Source organism: Asterias rubens, chromosome 19 (assembly GCF_902459465.1).
Source record: "Asterias rubens chromosome 19, eAstRub1.3, whole genome shotgun sequence".
Classification (NCBI taxonomy): domain Eukaryota; kingdom Metazoa; phylum Echinodermata; class Asteroidea; order Forcipulatida; family Asteriidae; genus Asterias; species Asterias rubens.
Window position 1 is genome coordinate 7,898,042 of NC_047080.1, and position 19,194 is coordinate 7,917,235.

The window sequence follows — 19,194 nt, forward strand, 5'->3', positions numbered from 1 at the left end:
TGCCAAATAAACTTTTGATATAGGATCATATAGTATTAAAAGAATCTAACGGTTCCAACTATTAAAGGTGTACTTTAATTTTGAGGTAATGTTTGTGAAAATAGTGGCTCCTTCTTATTTTGTGCTGACTGCTGATGGTCACATAAAACAAGTATTTTTCCTGAATTTCAATTACGAAGTCTAAGAACGATTTTCACAATGCACAATGTTCCAAATTAAACTATAAATGGCTTTGTTTGTTTTCATTGTTTTTTCCTTAACTGTTAATATATTTCACTCCCTCAAAATATGTTGTTCCAACAAAAAGGTTTTTTTCTTCGCTGTAATGTTATTTTGAGAGAATAAAATGTTATTTTGAGGACACAAATTTTATTTTGATTAAACCATGGAGGTAGTCTACCTCCATTGTTAAACCATAGAGCAAGGTTCCTCGCTCTATGATTAAACTAAATATCGTCTTCCAAAAGCAAAAAACGTCTTTCGTCTAAGTAAAACTTGGCGACTGCACAATTCAATTTTCTCTAAAAATCTAGTTTATTGCGCATGGATGGTCAACCGTCAACGGTAACAGATGGGATTCTTCCTCACCCGTTACATTGGTATGTAACTGAATCGATGCAAAACAAAGGACGATCGATGTGTTGATTCGATTTTTTTTCTTTCGGCGTCCCATTAGGGGGGTAGACGGCGACCGGACCACGTACCAGCGACTACCTCTACCCATCTACCGGCGGGTTCTCCGCTGATCTTTGGCGTTTTCATTATGCGCAAATTCAAGAGAGCTACATGATACAGGTTTGTGGCATGCAATAATGAACAAAATTTCATAATGTAATGAATTTGCGTATTCTGCCACAATGATTTGTGAATTGAAATAGTGTTTGATGAAACTTTTTCAGTGGGCAAATATTTTTATATGGCCTCAACATTATGACATATTTTTGTACCTTGTAGAAATGCCTAAAATACCAAACTTTTTGCATTTACAAGTGCAAATATCCAGTGGAGCCTTACGTGTTTCTAAGTTTTGGTCAAGGGAGAGGAGACTCTTTGTGCTTGGCAAATAAAACCACACAATTTTTATCTAGGGACTGTTTACATCGCGCACAGAGAGGTAAAAGATTTGCCACGATTTTAGGGACACCTCGAAAACAGGACCTCCTACGATATTATTTATTTCATAACGTAGGAAAAAGTCGAAGTGGTGGCAGAATACGTAAACTTTTTCAAAGCAAAGTAAGTGGCAACGGCGCCATGGCCAGAACTGTGTAGGTAGTAGGCTAGTTGCGATAACATAACTCTCCTGCCGACGGCGTAGCCGTCGGCAGGAGAGTTTACGATATCGCAACTATGTAGGTAGGTGCCATAGGTAATTTCGAGGCTAGCCCAGGTTATTAGCCCCACTTGTGTGGCCAATTCAGCTATTCTTGGCCACACAAGTGGGGCTAGCCCAGGTTGGACACCGTTGCATGTACTTCTACTCTAGAAACTATAACTTAAGGCTCAGGGGGAGCCTTATAGTTTCTAGAAGTACGTTGCATGCATCATGCCAAAGCACGGACAGATGACGTCCTATCTACCAGGGTTATTTCGAGGCCTGGGCATGATAGATAGGCCATGGAGGTGGACATCTTGCTACAGCAAGATGTAGCCCACCTTAATGAGCTGTTAATGGCTCGGCTTTTACTATCAGTCTCATCACTGTCGCCACTGTAATGGTGACAGTGATGAGACCGATGTTAAAAGCGGAGCCATTAACAGCTCAACAAGGTGGGCTACAGCAAGATGGTGGCACACTGGTTGGGTATCAATTATTACTTTTTATTAGTTTTTTTAAGAACAACTTCACAACATTGTTCTTGTTTTCAGTTATTAGTTGTTTTATGTTTAACTTCACAAAATTTGTCTTGTTTAGTTAGTAAACAAGAAAAAATTGGTGAAGTTGTTAAAAAACTAATTAACTGAACTTTCTACAAACTGCGTGATTTTAGACCAATTATTGTTCTACTTTTTGTGAGAAAATAATACTTGGACTCCGAGGAGGGAGATATTTGGGTCACTGTTGCTTTTCCAAGCACTTCACCTTTCATTTGCCTGCGTTGTTGTTTTTTATACTTCAACTTCTTCCTTGGAAAGTACAGACTTCCAATGGCATGTTTACGACCTTTACGTACTGTGTGCTGTGTGTGTTGTGTGCTTGTTGCATGATGCAGGACAAAATGATTAGTGCAGTGGTGAACTAAAAACAGCAGGGCAGCTAACGGATCTGAGAGGACTGTATCTGCTGTCTGACACAGTCCAGGGAGGTGCTGTCGACAAGTTGCTGAAGCAATGCGTTCCAGAGCCTACATCTGGGGAAAATGTTCTTTGGTTGATTTGTGTTCTGTTGAACGCAACATTGTATTTATGAGTAGAAGGAAGGACGTAGAGATGTCAACCAGTCCATTCACGATGTACTGGAACCACATTTTTCAGCTTTCGCCAGGGCTCTTCTTTCCTGAACGGATGGCCATGATTGCAGGTGCTCAAGCATGGCTGTTAGTGTTCCACTGTTCTGTATAGTCATGGAAGACAAACCTGGCATACCTGCGATGGACAATTTCCAGCTTGCCGATGTTGGCAGTGTTGTAGGTCCCAGATGATACTAGCATATTGGACGCAGAAGAGTCTTATAATGCAGCACCTTGGTTGCTCTTGGACATTACTTGATGTACATTAGTGGATGTTTCTTTGCAAGAAAGCACGGGTTGAGTTTGCCTTTTTGATTGTGATGATTCAAGTTTAGTATAAGTTTGCTCCATGGTATTTTTGTCACCGGTTTTCTGTGCTGTTGAAGACACTATACATGACATTCACTGGATAAAGGAAGTCCACGTCCATGCAAACTATGTTTCTGAAGTTTGTGTCCTTGGGCCTTGAGGATGAACAGGAGTATGGGGCTAGCATTATGAGGGCATGCCACTAATTTGGAATAGAATCAACTGATCTCCTGAACTGGTCAAACAGATGACAGTTTTTCTTAGCCTCTTCAAAAGTGCAAAAAATAGTTAATGGCCTGACGTTTCTACAGTCAAGACCCAAAAGCTAGATACACCTGTAGGTCATCACTTCAATCTTCCTAATCACTCCATTTCTGACATGATCTTACAGGGCATAGAGGCACTAGGCAACCACAGAGGGACTGTGCGTTTGAGTAGGGAGAAGCTCTGGATTAGACGCCTCCAGACCATTCAACCCCATGGTCTGAACATCCGAGAAGGAAACGACTAATAAAACTTTTGTTTTGCCGTCTCCTTTTTTCCCCATAGCCTTTTAGCCTGAGCCTCATTCACTAATAAATTACTTTTTACCCAACCTCACCACCCTGGATGTTGTCCTTTGTGTTTCCATCTTCTTGCTTGTGGTCAAGCCAGTCCCTTCCCTTCACCCCCCCTTTTTGTCCCCCTATTCATTGTTTACCCCCTGCTTTTTTATGTATGCTTTCCCCTAACCCCATTCATGTATATTTCCACTTCACTGCTTATGCTTCACTTAGTTACCTGTTCATGTTTGTTGTGTTGTCATTTAGCCTTCGAGAAAGCCTCTGCTAGGGTCGAAACGTCAGGCCATTAACTATTTTTTGCATTTATACTCTCGGTCCATTTGGTTGGTAAGTTGTTTGCAACAGCTAATTCTATTTTCTCCTCTTCAAAAGTGTTAGTTTTTATGTTATTTTATAAAAAACAAAACTGGTGTGACCTTTTTTAAGGCAAACTTAAGGCAGTGGACAATTTTGGTAATTACTCAAAGTAATAAAAAAACTTAATTGGTAACGATTAATGGAAAGCAGTTGATAGTATAAAACAGTGTGAGAAATGGCTTCCTCTGAAGTAACATAGTTTTCGAGAAAGAAGTAATTTTCCATGAATTTGATTTCGAGACCTCGGAATTAGATTTTGAGGTCACAAAATCAAGCATCTGAAAGCACACGCTTTTGTGTGACAAGGTTTTTTTTTTTTTTCATTATTATCTTGCAACTTCGACGACCAATATTGAGCTTAAATTTTCACAGGTTGGGTATTTTGTGCATAATTATGTTGAGATACACCAAGTGAGAAGACTGGTCTTTGACCACTACCAATAGTATATTGTGTCTTTAACTTGCCAAGCTTTGTCCTAACCTTGTCTTTGTTGTTTGTTTTTCAGATGAATGACTGAATCCAGATTTTCTCGGGTGATATTGAAAAGATTACACACACAACAAATTTTCTACAATTTGTAAGACTTTTTGTAAGGAAAGATCATCAGCAACTCAAACTAAATAAATCAGCTGGAAAATATTCATCATCAACTAAGACACCACCGAGGACCTAAAATAAGAAGACTTGTCGTAAAATATTTGCTGTAGCGCACCTCAAAGCAAGTGAAGATGTCTGCCCAACTATGACTGAATCTTATTAGAAAAATAACGAGTAATTGGACAACAGTTGTGTAAACATGTTCTCAGCCTAGAATCGTGTAGCAAGAACATCAATTAATAAGAATAGCTTTCAACCAAAAGTAGACTTACACTGAAGTTTCTATACTTAACTTAGTGTGTGACATTTGTGGAAAAGACTCCTCACTATATTGCATCATGTACGAACAAACAAAAAACCAAATAGACTGTCAGCAACTTCAAGATGAAGAAAAACAATTCATTTGTGAAACATGTGGAGAGCCTTTCTCTCAATTGATCAGTTTTAAGAGACACAAGATCCTCCACAAAACAAAGAAACAATTTGTTTGTGAGCTTTGTGGTAAATCTTTTAAATTCAAATGCCTTCTAACCACCCATCAGCGTGTCCACACTGGAGAGATGCCATTTACTTGTGATATTTGTGGAAAAGCATTTTCTGTGAAAGGTGGACTTATTCAGCATCATAAAGTCCACACCGGAGAGAAGCCGTTCGCATGTGACCTCTGTGGAAAAGCTTTTAAATTCAAAAGCCTTCTAACTGTTCACCAACGTGTCCACACTGGAGAGAAACCATTTGTTTGTGACCTTTGTGGAAAAGCATTTTTAGTGAGAGGTGGACTTATTCAGCATCATAAAGTCCACACCGGAGAGAAGCCGTTCGCATGTGACCTTTGTGGGAAAGCATTTTTATTGAGAGGTGGACTTATTCAGCATCATAAAGTCCACACCGGAGAGAAGCCGTTCGCATGTGACCTCTGTGGAAAAGCTTTTAAATTCAAAAGCCTTCTAACTGTTCACCAACGTGTCCACACTGGAGAGAAACCATTTGTTTGTGACCTTTGTGGAAAAGCATTTTTAGTGAGAGGTGGACTTATTCAGCATCATAAAGTCCACACCGGAGAGAAGCCGTTCGCATGTGACCTCTGTGGAAAAGCTTTTAAATTCAAAAGCCTTCTAACTGTTCACCAACGTGTCCACACTGGAGAGATGCCATTTACTTGTGATATTTGTGGAAAAGCATTTTCTGTGAAAGGTGGACTTATTCAGCATCATAAAGTCCACACCGGAGAGAAGCCGTTCGCATGTGACCTCTGTGGAAAAGCTTTTAAATTCAAAAGCCTTCTAACTGTTCACCAACGTGTCCACACTGGAGAGAAACCATTTGTTTGTGACCTTTGTGGAAAAGCATTTTTAGTGAGAGGTGGACTTATTCAGCATCATAAAGTCCACACCGGAGAGAAGCCGTTCGCATGTGACCTTTGTGGGAAAGCATTTTCACAAAAATCATACCTAACCACCCATCAGCGTGTCCACACTGGAGAGAAGCCGTTCGCATGTGACCTTTGTGGGAAAGCATTTTTAGTGAGAGGTGGACTTATTCAGCATCATAAAGTCCACACCGGAGAGAAGCCGTTCGCATGTGACCTCTGTGGAAAAGCTTTTAAATTCAAAAGCCTTCTAACTGTTCACCAACGTGTCCACACTGGAGAGAAACGATTTGTTTGTGACCTTTGTGGAAAAGCATTTTTAGTGAGAGGTGGACTTATTCAGCATCATAAAGTCCACACTGGAGAGAAACCATTTGTTTGTGACCTCTGTGGAAAAGCCTTTAAATTCAAAAGCCTTCTAACTGTTCACCATCGTGTCCACACTGGAGAGAAACCATTTGTTTGTGACCTTTGTGGAAAAGCATTTTTAGTGAGAGGTGGACTTATTCAGCATCATAAAGTCCACACTGGAGAGAAGCCATTCACATGTGAGCTTTGTGGAAAAGCATTTTCACAAAAAGGCCAACTGACATTTCATCACTGTGTCCACACTGCTGGAGAGAAACCATTTATTTGTGACCTCTGTAGAAAAGCATTCTCGCTTGAAGGTCAACTTGTTCAGCATTATAAAGTCCACACTGCTGGAGAGAAGCCATTTGAATGTGACTTGTGTGAAAAAGCATTTAAATTCAAAAGCCTTCTGACCATTCACCATCGTATCCACACTGGAGAGAAACCATTCGTTTGTGATTGTGGAAAAGCATTTTCTGTGAAAGGGGGACTTGATAGTCACCATAAAGTCCACACTCGAACGAACCCATTTGAATGTAACATTTGTGGAAAAGCTTTAAAATGTAAAACACTTCTGACAATTCATCATCGTACCCACACTGGCTTGTAATTGGAGAGAAATCATTCTTTTTAAAGGCAGTGGACACTATTGGTAATTACTCAAAATAATTATTAGCATAAAACCTTATTTGGTAACGAGTTATGGGGAGAGGTTGATAGTATAAACCATTGCTGCCTCTGAAGTGAAGTGACGTAGTTTGAGAAAGAAGTCATTTTCCATGAATTTGATTTCGAGACCTCAGAAATCAAGCATCTGAAGCACACATTTTCGTGTGACAAGGGTGTTTTCTTTCATAGTTATCTCCCAACTTCGACGACCAATTGAGCTCAAATTTTCACAGGTTTGTTATTTTATGCATGTGTTGAGATACACCAAGTGAGAAGATTGGTCTTTGACAATTACCAATAGTGCCCAGTGTCATTAATGCTTGTTGCGAAGCAGTTTTAGTGAGAAGTGTTAACACTGAAGAATAATCACAGGTTTGTGACTTGTGAAAAGCCGTTGCTCAAACTGTACTCTAAATAGATAAATCCTCACTGAAGACAAACTATGTGATATGCTTTTTTTAAATGCGATCTAAAAGGACAGCAAGACATTTATAGAGAGACATACTTTTGTTTGTACAAACAACATATTTTTGTGCTTAAAGACATGGACACTATTGGTGATTGTCATATAGACTAGTCTTCTCACTTGGTGTAATCTCAACATATGCATAAACAAACCTTTGAAAATTTGAGCTCAATTGGTTGTCGAAGTTGCGAGATAATAATGAAAGAAAAAAACACCCTTGTCACACAAAGTCGTTGGTTGATTTCAAGACCTCAAATTCTAAATCGGAGGTCTCGAAATCAAATTCGTGGAAAATTACTTCTTTCTCGAAAACTACGTCACTTCAGAGAGAGCCATTTCTCACAATGTGTATACCATCAACCTCTCCCCATTACTCGTTACCAAATAAAGTGGTATGCTAATAATTGCCTTTTAAAAGATGCATGCTTAATATCGATGCATGCTCGATTATTTGTTAAGTTGCATTCAATTGGCATCTACATGTAGCTGTCGAGGCTCGAATTTGGGGAAATATCCACAAATCTGAAGGAGATTGTGGCTCAAAATTTGGATTGGACCGGATTTTATTTTACCAAGCCAGAATCAAAATGAGCTGAACAAACACCAAGAGAAAATTTATCTCATCTCATTTGTCTTGTCGTGTAAGTGCACTTGGCCCTTTGATAATCAACAGAATTAAATCACACTCATAGTAAGTTATGTTTTTAACAAAGCTATAACACAATGAGGAAGCGTTTACTGGCCACATCAAAATCCACTGGCCTCAGGCCTGTAGTCCAGTGTTAATTTCCAGCCCTGGATCCAATTTCATAGCGCTGCTTAGCGGCCGGTTTTGTGCTTACTGTGTGATTTCCATTTCATAGCGCTGCTAACCGTAAGCACATGAAAAGGCATGCTAACCTTCCGGTGCTTACCACACGATAATAATTGACGTCACAATGCAAATCCACGGTAAACACGCAATATGGCCGCCCAATTTTTCTGCTAACCTGTGAAATACGCTAAGGCTTAAGCAAATTGTTCTGCTACAGTAAGCACGCAAATTTGCTTACTGTTAAGCAGTGCTATAAAATTGGGCCCTGGCTGTTAACAACTGCTTTCAAATTTTCACTGAGTGATACATATATGTATATATACAGGGTGTCTCAAAAACTATACACTTTTTGGACACACCCTGTATCTACTTCTACAATTGTTTTGAGTTTTTTCACCGAGTGATACATGTACATTATTGTTCATCCTACTTGGGGAGGTCATAGTTCAAAGAGTTACATACGTTGATCTGAGATGTGGTCAAAACTATGTGCATGATATGAGGGCATCCGCTGCCTTCGAAAATAAATATTTTCGTTGAAGATTTTACTTCAGTGTCTGTTTTGATTAGTTCAAAATATTTAAATAATGTATTGTTGGGTACTGTAGGCATGTTCTTACTGGCATTTGTCTCTAGCCTCTCAATATTTTTATTATTTTGTAGTTGTTTAGAAAAGGACTGAAGTATGATTTGAAATAACGATAAAAGTTAGAACCAAAACGGAGAAGTCTTTGTTTGTCCTTTTTGTTTGTATTGGCTCTAGACCGGCTTTAAAGACACTGGACACAATAGTAATTGTCAAAGACCACTCTTTGGTTTATTTCAACATAATGCATAAAATAACAAACCTGTGAAAGGGAAATTTAGGTTTAAAATTGAAAAAATCACAAGGGGTAGGCCTAAGTCTAGCATTTTGATAAAATGGGGCTAAAAATTTAAAAGATCACAAGGGGCAAGTCAAGCATTTTGATCAATTCTAGGCATAAAAAATCACAGGGGTTAAGTCCATCATTTCAAGTGGTAAGTTCAGCATTTTAATTCAATTTAGGCGTTGAATTGAAAAAATTACACAAGGGCTTAGTCCATTAACATAAACAAATTTAGGCGAAAAATTTAAAAAATCATCAGCATTTGATCAAAAGTAGGCTAAAAATCACAAGGGGTTAGTCCAGCATTTTGATCAAAAGCAGGCTAAACATTTAAAAAATCACAAGGGGTTAGTCCAGCATTTTGATCAAAATTAAGGCTTAAAATTGAAAAAGAAATCACAAGGGATAAGTTCAGCATTTTGATCAAATTTCGGCTACAAATAAAAAATTAATCACAAGGGGTTAATTCCAGCATTTTTATCAAAATTTTGGCTAAGATTAAAATAAAAATCACAAGGGGTTAGTCCAGCATTTTGATTAAAAGTTGGCTAAACATTGAAAAATAACAAGGGGTTAGTCCAGCATTTTGATCAAACATAGGTTAAAAATTGAAAAAAATCACAAGGGGTTAGTCCAGCATTTTGATCAAACTTAGGCTAAAAATTGAAAAATTACAAGGGGTTAGTCCAGCATTTTGATCAAAATTTTTGCTTAAAATTGAAAACAAAAGTCACATGGGGTAAGTTCAGAATTTTAATCAAACTTAGGCTAAAAATTGAAAAAAATCACAAGGGGTTAGTCCAGCATTTTTATCTTATTTAGGCTAAAAATAAAAAATAAATCACAAGGGGTAAGTCCAGCATTTTCATCAAATTTAGGCTTAAAATTGAAAACAATCACAAGGGGTTAGTCCAGCATTTTGATCATATTTAGGCTAAAAATAAAAAATTAAAACACAAGGGGTTAGTCCAGCATTTTGATCAAAATTTAGGCTTGAAATTGAAAAAAAAAATCACCAGGTCCAGCATTTCGATTAAAAGTAGGCTAAACATTAACAAATCACAAGGGGTTAGTCCAGCATTTTGATCAAAATTTTTGCTTAAAATTGAAAACAAAAGTCACATGGGGTAAGTTCAGAATTTTAATCAAACTTAGGCAAAAAATTGAAAAATCACAAGGGGTAAGTCTAGCATTTTGATCAAAATTTTTGCTTAAAATTGAAAACAAAAGTCACATGGGGTAAGTTCAGAATTTTAATCAAACTTAGGCTAAAAATTGAAAAAAATCACAAGGGGTAATTATAGCATTTTTATCAAATTTAGGCTTAAAATTTAAAAGATCACAAGGCGTAAGCCGGGCATTTGGATCAAATTTCGTCTAAAAATACAAAAATAACAAGGGGTTAGTCCAGCATTTTGATCAAACATAGGCTAAAAATTGAAAAAAATCACAAGGGGTTAGTCCAGCATTTTGATAAAATTTAGGTTAAAAAATTGAAAATAAACCACAAGGGGCAAGTCCAGCATTTTGATCAAGATTTAGGCTAAAAATAAAATAAAAATCACAAGGGGTTAGTCCAGCATTTTGATCAAAAGTAGGCTAAATATTGAAAAAATCACAAGGGGTTAGTCCAGCATTTTTATCTTATTTAGGCTAAAAATAAAGAATAAATCACAAGGGGTAAGTCCAGCATTTTCATCAAATTTAGGCTTAAAATTGAAAACAATCACAAGGGGTTAGTCCAGCATTTTGATCATATTTAGGCTAAAAATAAAAAATTAAAACACAAGGGGTTAGTCCAGCATTTTGATCAAAATTTAGGTTAAAAAATTGAAAATAAACCACAAGGGGCAAGTCCAGCATTTTGATCAAGATTTAGGCTAAAAATGACATAAAAATCACAAGGGGTTAGTCCAGCATTTTGATCAAAAGTAGGCTAAATATTGAAAAAATCACAAGGGGTTAGTCCAGCATTTTTATCTTATTTAGGCTAAAAATAAAAAATAAATCACAAGGGGTAAGTCCAGCATTTTCATCAAATTTAGGCTTAAAATTGAAAACAATCACAAGGGGTTAGTCCAGCAATTTGATCATATTTAGGCTAAAAATAAAAAATTAAAACACAAGGGGTTAGTCCAGCATTTTGATCAAAATTTAGGCTTGAAATTGAAAAAAAAAGTCACATGGTGTAAGTTCAGAATATTAATCAAACTTAGGCTAAAAATTGAAAAATCACAAGGGGTAAGTCTAGCATTTTGATCAAAATTTTTGCTTAAAATTGAAAACAAAAGTCACATGGGGTAAGTTCAGAATTTTAATCAAACTTAGGCTAAAAATTGAAAAAAATCACAAGGGGTTAGTCCAGCATTTTGATCAAAATTTTTGCTTAAAATTGAAAACAAAAGTCACATGGGGTAAGTTCAGAATTTTAATCAAACTTAGGCTAAAAATTGAAAAAAATCACAAGGGGTAATTATAGCATTTTTATCAAATTTAGGCTTAAAATTTAAAAGATCACAAGGCGTAAGCCGGGCATTTGGATCAAATTTCGTCTAAAAATACAAAAATAACAAGGGGTTAGTCCAGCATTTTGATCAAACATAGGCTAAAAATTGAAAAAAATCACAAGGGGTTAAGTCCAGCATTTTGATAAAATTTAGGTTAAAAAATTGAAAAAAATCACAAGGGGCAAGTCCAGCATTTTGATCAAGATTTAGGCTAAAAATAAAATAAAAATCACAAGGGGTTAGTCCAGCATTTTGATCAAAAGTAGGCTAAATATTGAAAAAATCACAAGGGGTTAGTCCAGCATTTTTATCTTATTTAGGCTAAAAATAAAGAATAAATCACAAGGGGTAAGTCCAGCATTTTTATCAAATTTAGGCTTAAAATTGAAAACAATCACAAGGGGTTAGTCCAGCATTTTGATCATATTTAGGCTAAAAATAAAAAATTAAAACACAAGGGGTTAGTCCAGCATTTTGATCAAAATTTAGGCTTGAAATTGAAAAAAAATCACCAGGTCCAGCATTTCGATTAAAAGTAGGCTAAACATTAACAAATCACAAGGGTTTAGTCCAGCACTTTGATCAACATTAAGGCTTAAAATTGAAAAAAAAATCACAAGGGATAAGTTCAGCATTTTGATCAAACTTAGGCTTAACATTGAAAAAATCGAAACAGGTAAGTCCAGCATTTTTATCAAAAGTAGGCTAAACTTTTTTTTTTAAATCACAAGCGGTTAGTCCAGCATTTTGATCAAATTTAGGCATAAAATAAAAAAAAATAAAAAGGGGTAAGTCCAGTTCATCTATTTTATGTTAAAAATTGTAAACAAATCACAAGGAGTTAGTCCAGCATTTTTCGATAAAACTTAGGCTGAAAATAAAATAAAAATCACAAGGGGTAAGTCCAGCATTTGATCAAAAGTAGGCTAAAAATTAAAAAAATCAAAAGGGGGTATTCCAGCATTTTGATCAAAACTTAGGCTAAAAATAAAATAAAAATCACAATAGGTTAGTCCAGCATTTTGATCAAAATTAAGACTTTAAGTTGAAAAACAAAATCACTAGGGGTAAGTTCAGCATTTTGATCAAACTTAGGCTGAAAATTGAAAAAAATCACAAGGGGTTAGTCCAGCATTTTGATCAAATTTAGGCTAAACATTGAAAAATCACACGGGGTAAGTCGAGCATTTTGATCAAATTTCGGCTAAAAATTGAAAAAAATCACAAGGGGTTAGTCCAGCTTTTTGATCAAAAGTAGGCTAAACATTAAAAAAATCACAAGGGGTTAGTCCAGCATTTTGATCAAATTTAGGCATAAAATTGAAGAAAAAAAATCACAATGGGTAAGTCCAGTTCATCAAATTTAGGTTAACAATTTTAAACAAATCATAAGGGGTTATACCAGCACTTTTATAAAAAGTAGGCTAACAATTTAAAAAATCACAAGGGGTTAGTCCAGCATTTTGATCAAATTTCGGCTTAAAATTGAAAAAATCACAAGGAGTTGGTCGGGCATTTTGATCAAATTTCGGCTCAAAATTGAAAAAATCACAAGGGCTAAATCCAGTTCATCAAATTTAGGTTAAATATTTAAAAAAAATCACCAGTCCAGCATTTTTATTAAATTTCGGCTAAAAATTGAAAAAATCACAAGGGGTAATTCCAGCATTTGATCAAATTAAGGCTTAACAATGAAAAAAGCACAAGGGGTAAGTCCCTTGTGAATTTGCATCGTTTCAAGCTAACAAAAAATACATAAACTGTTTTTACCTGTCAAGCTTTGTTGCTTGGGGATGGGTGCAAAACATATATTATTCCAAGCAGGCCAAACCTTTTTTCCGTGTGTAATACATGCCTTTTGAAAGAATACGCCACTATGTCTTGTAAGTGAAATTAACGTATTGCTCAGATCCAAAAGGCCGCTATTCTACATCTCAAATTTGGAAGGCTTTCAAGGCCTCAAGTTAAGTAGGATTTGAAACTTTGCATGTAGTTCAATATGGAAAGGTTTACGTTAACACCATGTAATGACTATCTATGAATGAATTGGGGTGGTTCTAAAAAGAACCGTCGGTCAACTCGCCGTTTTGATCAGTATGCTTCGAAGAAGAGATAAGCCTCAAGTTTGAGAAAAGCCTCACGTTGTTCTGTTTCCTTTATCAATTCAGCCTTTAAATGGCCTTAGATTGCACCACATTTAGAATGCAAAATTTTTCAGGGCCCTTAAGCGGGCCCCGGACCCCATGCCAAAACGGCTTCGTGCTACACGCTTGCATGCTCCATCTTTCATCTTTGTTCTGAAGTGCCCCCCTACAAAAATGTATGCCCCCCTAAAATTTACCCTAGGTACGCCACTGGATGGACCACGCGGATACTCCTTGTGATGCAGAGCTACCAATAATGTGCGTTCTGTACAACATTCAGGAAGATATTCAGAATTACATTCAACGTAAAAATAAACATTGGTTTATTTTCAGGGAACTTTCTACAGAATATGGGGAGAGTTGGTAGGACTTGTGATTTAATTGTGATCGAGTCATTACAACAACATTTATAACAAGAAACTATCATTCCCAGTTTCCAAGGTTTTTAATCATAAAAATAACATTTATAACAAACTACTGTCTCTCAAAACATTACAATCTACATGTATATGTAATTGTGTTGAGCATTAGTACATAATTTGGTATAAAAGAGTACTTTTGGTTGTACTGTTCAATTAATAGGTTAGTTTTGACAAAGATATCAAATAATTTATCCAATACATTGCATAGAGTTTACTCCTGCATGATTTATCAACTTGAGCTCTCAATTGCATGATTTTTTTTTCAGGGCTTATCTCCGTCAAATTTTGTGCAAAATTTAGCCTCTTATAATAGCATGAATTGTGATTTTGTTTTGCAGCAAAAGCATTCCAGCAGGGGGAAAACCAACACATTTACAAAGCTTTTTTCCCCTGCATTTTAAAGAAGCAGGAAAAAAATTGCAAATGTACCAACAATCTTATTTGAAATAACAGGATATTATAAAGTAGGTTTTGCATAGATATGAATCCCTTATAAATAACTGGGGTTTCTTCAATTTTCTTGTAAAAAAACATTAATACACATGCTACACTACAGTTTGTTAATACATGAAGTATTCTATGTACAAAGTAATCACAATTTGGATAAGCTTGTGTAATTTTAGCACCTTTGATTGTGGCAGTCAAAAGTCAGAACAAGATTCAATGTTTTGTCTCAAGTACTGAACATTTTGTGTAAAATTGATTTCATGGTAGACAAGATGGCGGCCATTGCTTCAAACCTGTATGATGCATGAACACAATACTTGCATGAGCAAAAGACGGACATACTTCACTAAAATCCTAGGCACAGTTGAACTTGGCATTGAGTTGGAATTAATTTCACTTGAGCTACAATAATTTTATCCATCAAACATAACCTTTCATTTTGCCAGCCTTTGTTTGTTTGTTTGTTTAGATGATCTTCCCATCAAGGGAACTCAACAAACTCCCACAATGGGCTACAAACACCAAGCTGGCAACAACCAATCTCTCTCATACAAATATTGGTTTAACGTCTATGATTATGAATTGCACAAATCAAGAAATTGTGATTCAGTAACTAGACGTCAATATTTATTCAAGTCATTGAAATCAGCGGTTAGCTGGGGATTCGAACCCACAACCTTGTGATTGCAAGTCCTGCAGTCTAACCACTTGACCATGGTGACTGAAATATTACAAATCAATCGAGTCGAGACAAAATCAGATTTTTTAAGAATCTGAAATGGTGGTTAGTATTAGAAACCTGAATGGTTGTCAAAGGACCTCACTATTCTAAAAGGGACTGGGTCTCTGGCAGTATGACCTGGGGCCAGTTTCATAGAGCTGCTTAACAGACAATTCTGTGCTTACTGTTTCAAAAAACTGCTAACCGTAAGCATGGGAAAAGGCATGCTAACCTTCCAGCACTTAAAGGCCAGTCACACTACAGGGATAATGAACATGATAACGATATCGACACAAAGAGAATGCATTCTATTGGTTGAATTGCTCTGCACAGAATACATGCACGCTTATTTAACCAATCGAGGGCGTGCTTTTTGAACGTTCTCAATTTTGTTCTCGTTATCAAGGCCTGTGTGAGTTTTTTTTTTCACCAAGCAGATGCAAAAAAGTCCGAATCAAAACAGAAAAAGAGAAAAAAAGGCTGAAAATTGTTCATTAATGTCTATGAAACTGGTCCCAGGTTTATCGTCATGAATACTTGACCATTTTAAGGTTTTGTACTGACAAATAAAACCAAATAGAATCCACCACGAAAAAGATCATCTTATACGGTATATGTGTATGAGGCAATGCAATAACTAATACAAATATCAAATGCTATAATCAATACATTCTACACAATGAAAAACCAGATTTTATTAACACAGGTACATAAACTTTGTTAGAGTTTTTTTCCACTTAAAATATTGGATTGAATAAATAGTTTACGTCTAAAAAGTATGTTCTATTTGCATTACAAAAAAAGAAAAGACAAAAATAATAATAGAAAACAAAAACGGTATAACCCTTAACAAAAGAACCCATGTTTCTACATAGTAGTTAGGTTTTATATTATAGAAGTACAAACCTGGTCTACATTCACAAACAAAAAGTATTTAAAGAATCATTTACATTTGAAGTTAAAAATGCTATTATTTACTGTATTTGATGTTAATTGCATAGTTTGTGATTATTTGCTGTATATTGTCTTAAACTTTGAGTTACGCTCCTTTGCATTATCCAGAATGTTTTTTTTTAAACAAAAATACTTGACTTGATTAATTGATTGTTTTATAAAAAAACGTCAAACCACATGAAGCAATGGTGTTCTATACGTTGCGTTAAAGACCCGTGCAAATTTAAGTACAAAAACGTTTCTTCATAGATTTTAAAAGCACTGCTAAAAAAAGAAAGATGATCAAAACTTGATTTTAAATCGTCAAATTTGATTCTTAAAGTATGAATATGAAAGATGAGAGGCACTACAAGAATTTTTAAAGACCCATTTTGTTGAAACTTTCATTAAGAATTGTTAATAACTTTTGGTTTAACTACGAAAAGGTCAATTGAAAGTTCAATGCCCAAAAGTTGTTAGGATCTTTAAGTTGTTAACTTTAAATCAAACAAGAGTAGCTCCACACAAGACCAAAAAAAAAGCAAACATTCAAAAAGTCCTTACATAATATGAACTTTAACTTTATAAGATTGTGTTATAAACATAGATGACTAATCCACAGCTAGTTTCTACAGCAAGCAGTACCTTTCTGTTTTGCAAACATTTCCTGAATTAAGCTTCACATGAGGCTCAGAAAATCTCTCCGATACAGGGGTGGATTTCACTAAGAGTTAAGACTAGTCTTATCTTGAGTTAGAACAAGCTACTCGTCCTAGCTTAGGATTAGCCGTAAGTTTTTAATATCTCCTAGGACTAACTCTAACTAACTCTTTGTGAACCAACCCAAAATGTACATGTTAACTAGCTGCCCTACACCCGCCAAAAGACACAAACTCACAGAAAATTGTTGCAAAAATCTACTCTTTTTTTTAAATACAAATGCAAGCTAAATGTAAATACCAAAATATCTGAGAAATTCAATGTTTCTGAGAATATACAAAAACTGATAGCACCTTCAGAGATATAAATTAGACTTATCCCGCTAGACTTCTTATTATGTTGTTTTCAGATTAGCACCACAAGTACAAAAAGGGATTTTAAAAAGGCAGCATGGTTCTTTTAAAAAAATTCTGATACTTTGGTTTGTTTGTTTGTGTTTGTTTACTTGTTTTTGTTGCACCAATATGCAATTCTTTTTTTCAACGGTCAGTTCTGGAACTTCCTAGTTCTCATGCTCCAGGGTCACATGTATAGAGCTTGGTAAATTTAATATCACCACTTAGACTGGAGATCCATGCGTCGTGCGCATTGCGCAATGCGACAACAAGGTAAAACTCACGCCTAAGCACACAATGCAATATGTATTCCTTTGAGTGTACATGTATTTTCATTTTAAACATTACACAAAACGCATGACGCAAAACATGGATTTCCTGTACTAGTAGCAAAAAATGATACCAGTCAAAGCAAAACATGTAATGTTCATGTTTTGAGACTGGTCCCCTGTATGGGTTTTGCTGAGCAATTTCCATTTCCAACATTGATAAGAGTTGCGAGTCCAGGTTTAGTAGACAACATTTTTTGGGGGAGTTTAACGGCAGCATTGATTATGAACGTCTTTAATAATGAAATCAAGTACTCATTAATTCCTTTCCTTCATCCAACAATATAAAAAAGAAAAAAAAGAAAGAAAAAAAAAAAACACATGCCTTTATAATAAAAAAAATCCCTCACACAATAATGGATCCACCCAAAATGTTAATATATGACTAAACACACTGAAGTATTCATTTTATTAAATAGAGATTTTAAAACAATAAAAAAAGTGAAGGGGGAGTAGAAGCCAAGCGTTAACGCCTACCAGCGTTCTCCAAAATGTCACTGTTCGGACAGAAGTCGGGGAGGGAGTCGCTGATGTCTTGGATGTTAGCAACTTGCTTTCGGAGTTCATCCAGAGAGAACTGGTACGTGTTGATCCAGCCTCGTTGTTGTTGCTCAGCGTCTGCGAGGCGCTGCATGACCTGGTCGATGTTGAGGTCCCTCTCGAAGGTGCGCTTCACGTTGCCAAAGTCCTCTTCGATGTCTCGGAGGCGATTGGGGTCGAGATCGCTCAGGCCATCTGGAAGTGGATTTGGAAACGATTTTATATGAAGATGTTTCTAACATCAAAAATGCTGTAGTGTATCTTGTTTGTTGGTTTGTTTGGATAAACTTCTCGTCAAGGGAACTCAACATGTAAAATGACCCAGTGCAAAAAGAGAAAGTCTTCGCCCCGGTGTTCTTGGTTTGACTGGCTGCATATTGCACCAAAGCAACTTGTAAACCATTGGTGCTATGTTAAGGAGTAGGTCTCATTATTCAAACGTAGTCCTACATACCTTGCAGAAAAATACTGTCTGTTAAAAAGCCTTGAAGGTTACCGAAACGTTGAGACCAATTTTAGGTCCCGAAAATCAAGCATCTGGAAGCACACAACTTCGTGTGACAAGGGTGTTTTTTCTTTCATTATTCTCTTGCAACCTCAAGGACTAATTGAGTCAAAGTTTTAACAGATTAAGTTCACTCTGTTTTTATGCGTTGCAACACACATGTCAAGGGAGAATACTGGGCCCAATTTCATGGCTCTGCTTACCGCCGAATTCTGCGCTTACGATCGCGATTCCCCACTTACATGCAAGCGCCGAATTTCTGCGCTAGCCTTGTAAGCGTAGAATGCCTATAGTAACGTGGAATCCCACCCGCATAAGCCAAAATTCGCCGCTAACCCGTGAAATACGCTTGCCATAAGCACAGAATTCCCTGCTGTAAGCGCTGATTATGTGCTTACGGTAAGCTGAGCCATGAAATTGGGCCCTGGTCTTTGACAATTACCGACGATGCCTTTAAGTAAATCTGCTGAAACATCTGTTGAATATCGACTTACTGATATCATCCATGATTTGATTGACTTGATCCAGAGCACCTTGGACAGCCTGAGTAGCCTCGTCAGTCTTACGCTTAGCATCGTTTGCCTTCATCTGAGCCTGATGCCATAAAGAGAAAAAAACATTAGAAACATAACATCAACAATATTTTAGGGGAAGCTTTCTACCATCATTATCTCCAAAATGTCTAAGAATAATGTAAATTTATGAACACTGTGTATTGTGTTCTAAGTACCCAGACCCTTTAAGGACGGACGCTGACGATGAGACACACCTTTAAA

The 19,194-nt window shown here is 36.4% G+C and overlaps 2 protein-coding genes across 4 annotated transcripts in view; one reads left to right on the plus strand and one right to left on the minus strand.

The window, feature by feature from the left end:
- The first annotated feature begins 709 nt into the window (after positions 1-709).
- Positions 710-6,693, plus strand: LOC117303077 (zinc finger protein OZF-like). 3 transcript variants are annotated; one of them, XM_033787149.1, is made up of 3 exons: positions 710-795; positions 4,186-5,123; positions 5,712-6,693. In XM_033787149.1, exons 2-3 carry the CDS (start codon positions 4,616-4,618, stop codon positions 6,605-6,607), a joined length of 1,404 nt encoding a protein of 467 aa, XP_033643040.1. In that variant the 5' UTR covers positions 710-795; positions 4,186-4,615; the 3' UTR covers positions 6,608-6,693. The 3 variants fall into 3 exon arrangements, with proteins under 3 accessions (XP_033643040.1, XP_033643039.1, XP_033643038.1); XM_033787148.1 differs by having other exon boundaries at positions 4,186-5,051; positions 5,136-6,693; XM_033787147.1 differs by having other exon boundaries at positions 4,186-6,693.
- A 7,199-nt stretch (positions 6,694-13,892) lies between these two features.
- Positions 13,893-19,194, minus strand: part of LOC117302967 (laminin subunit gamma-1-like) — a 50,484-nt gene continuing 45,182 nt past the window's right edge. Inside the window, exons 26-27 of the mRNA XM_033786971.1 lie at positions 18,913-19,012; positions 13,893-18,108 (exon numbers count right to left, since the gene is read on the minus strand). Coding sequence (XP_033642862.1) covers positions 17,840-18,108; positions 18,913-19,012 — 369 coding nt within the window. The 3' untranslated portion in view covers positions 13,893-17,839. The remainder of the gene's footprint in view (positions 18,109-18,912; positions 19,013-19,194) is intronic.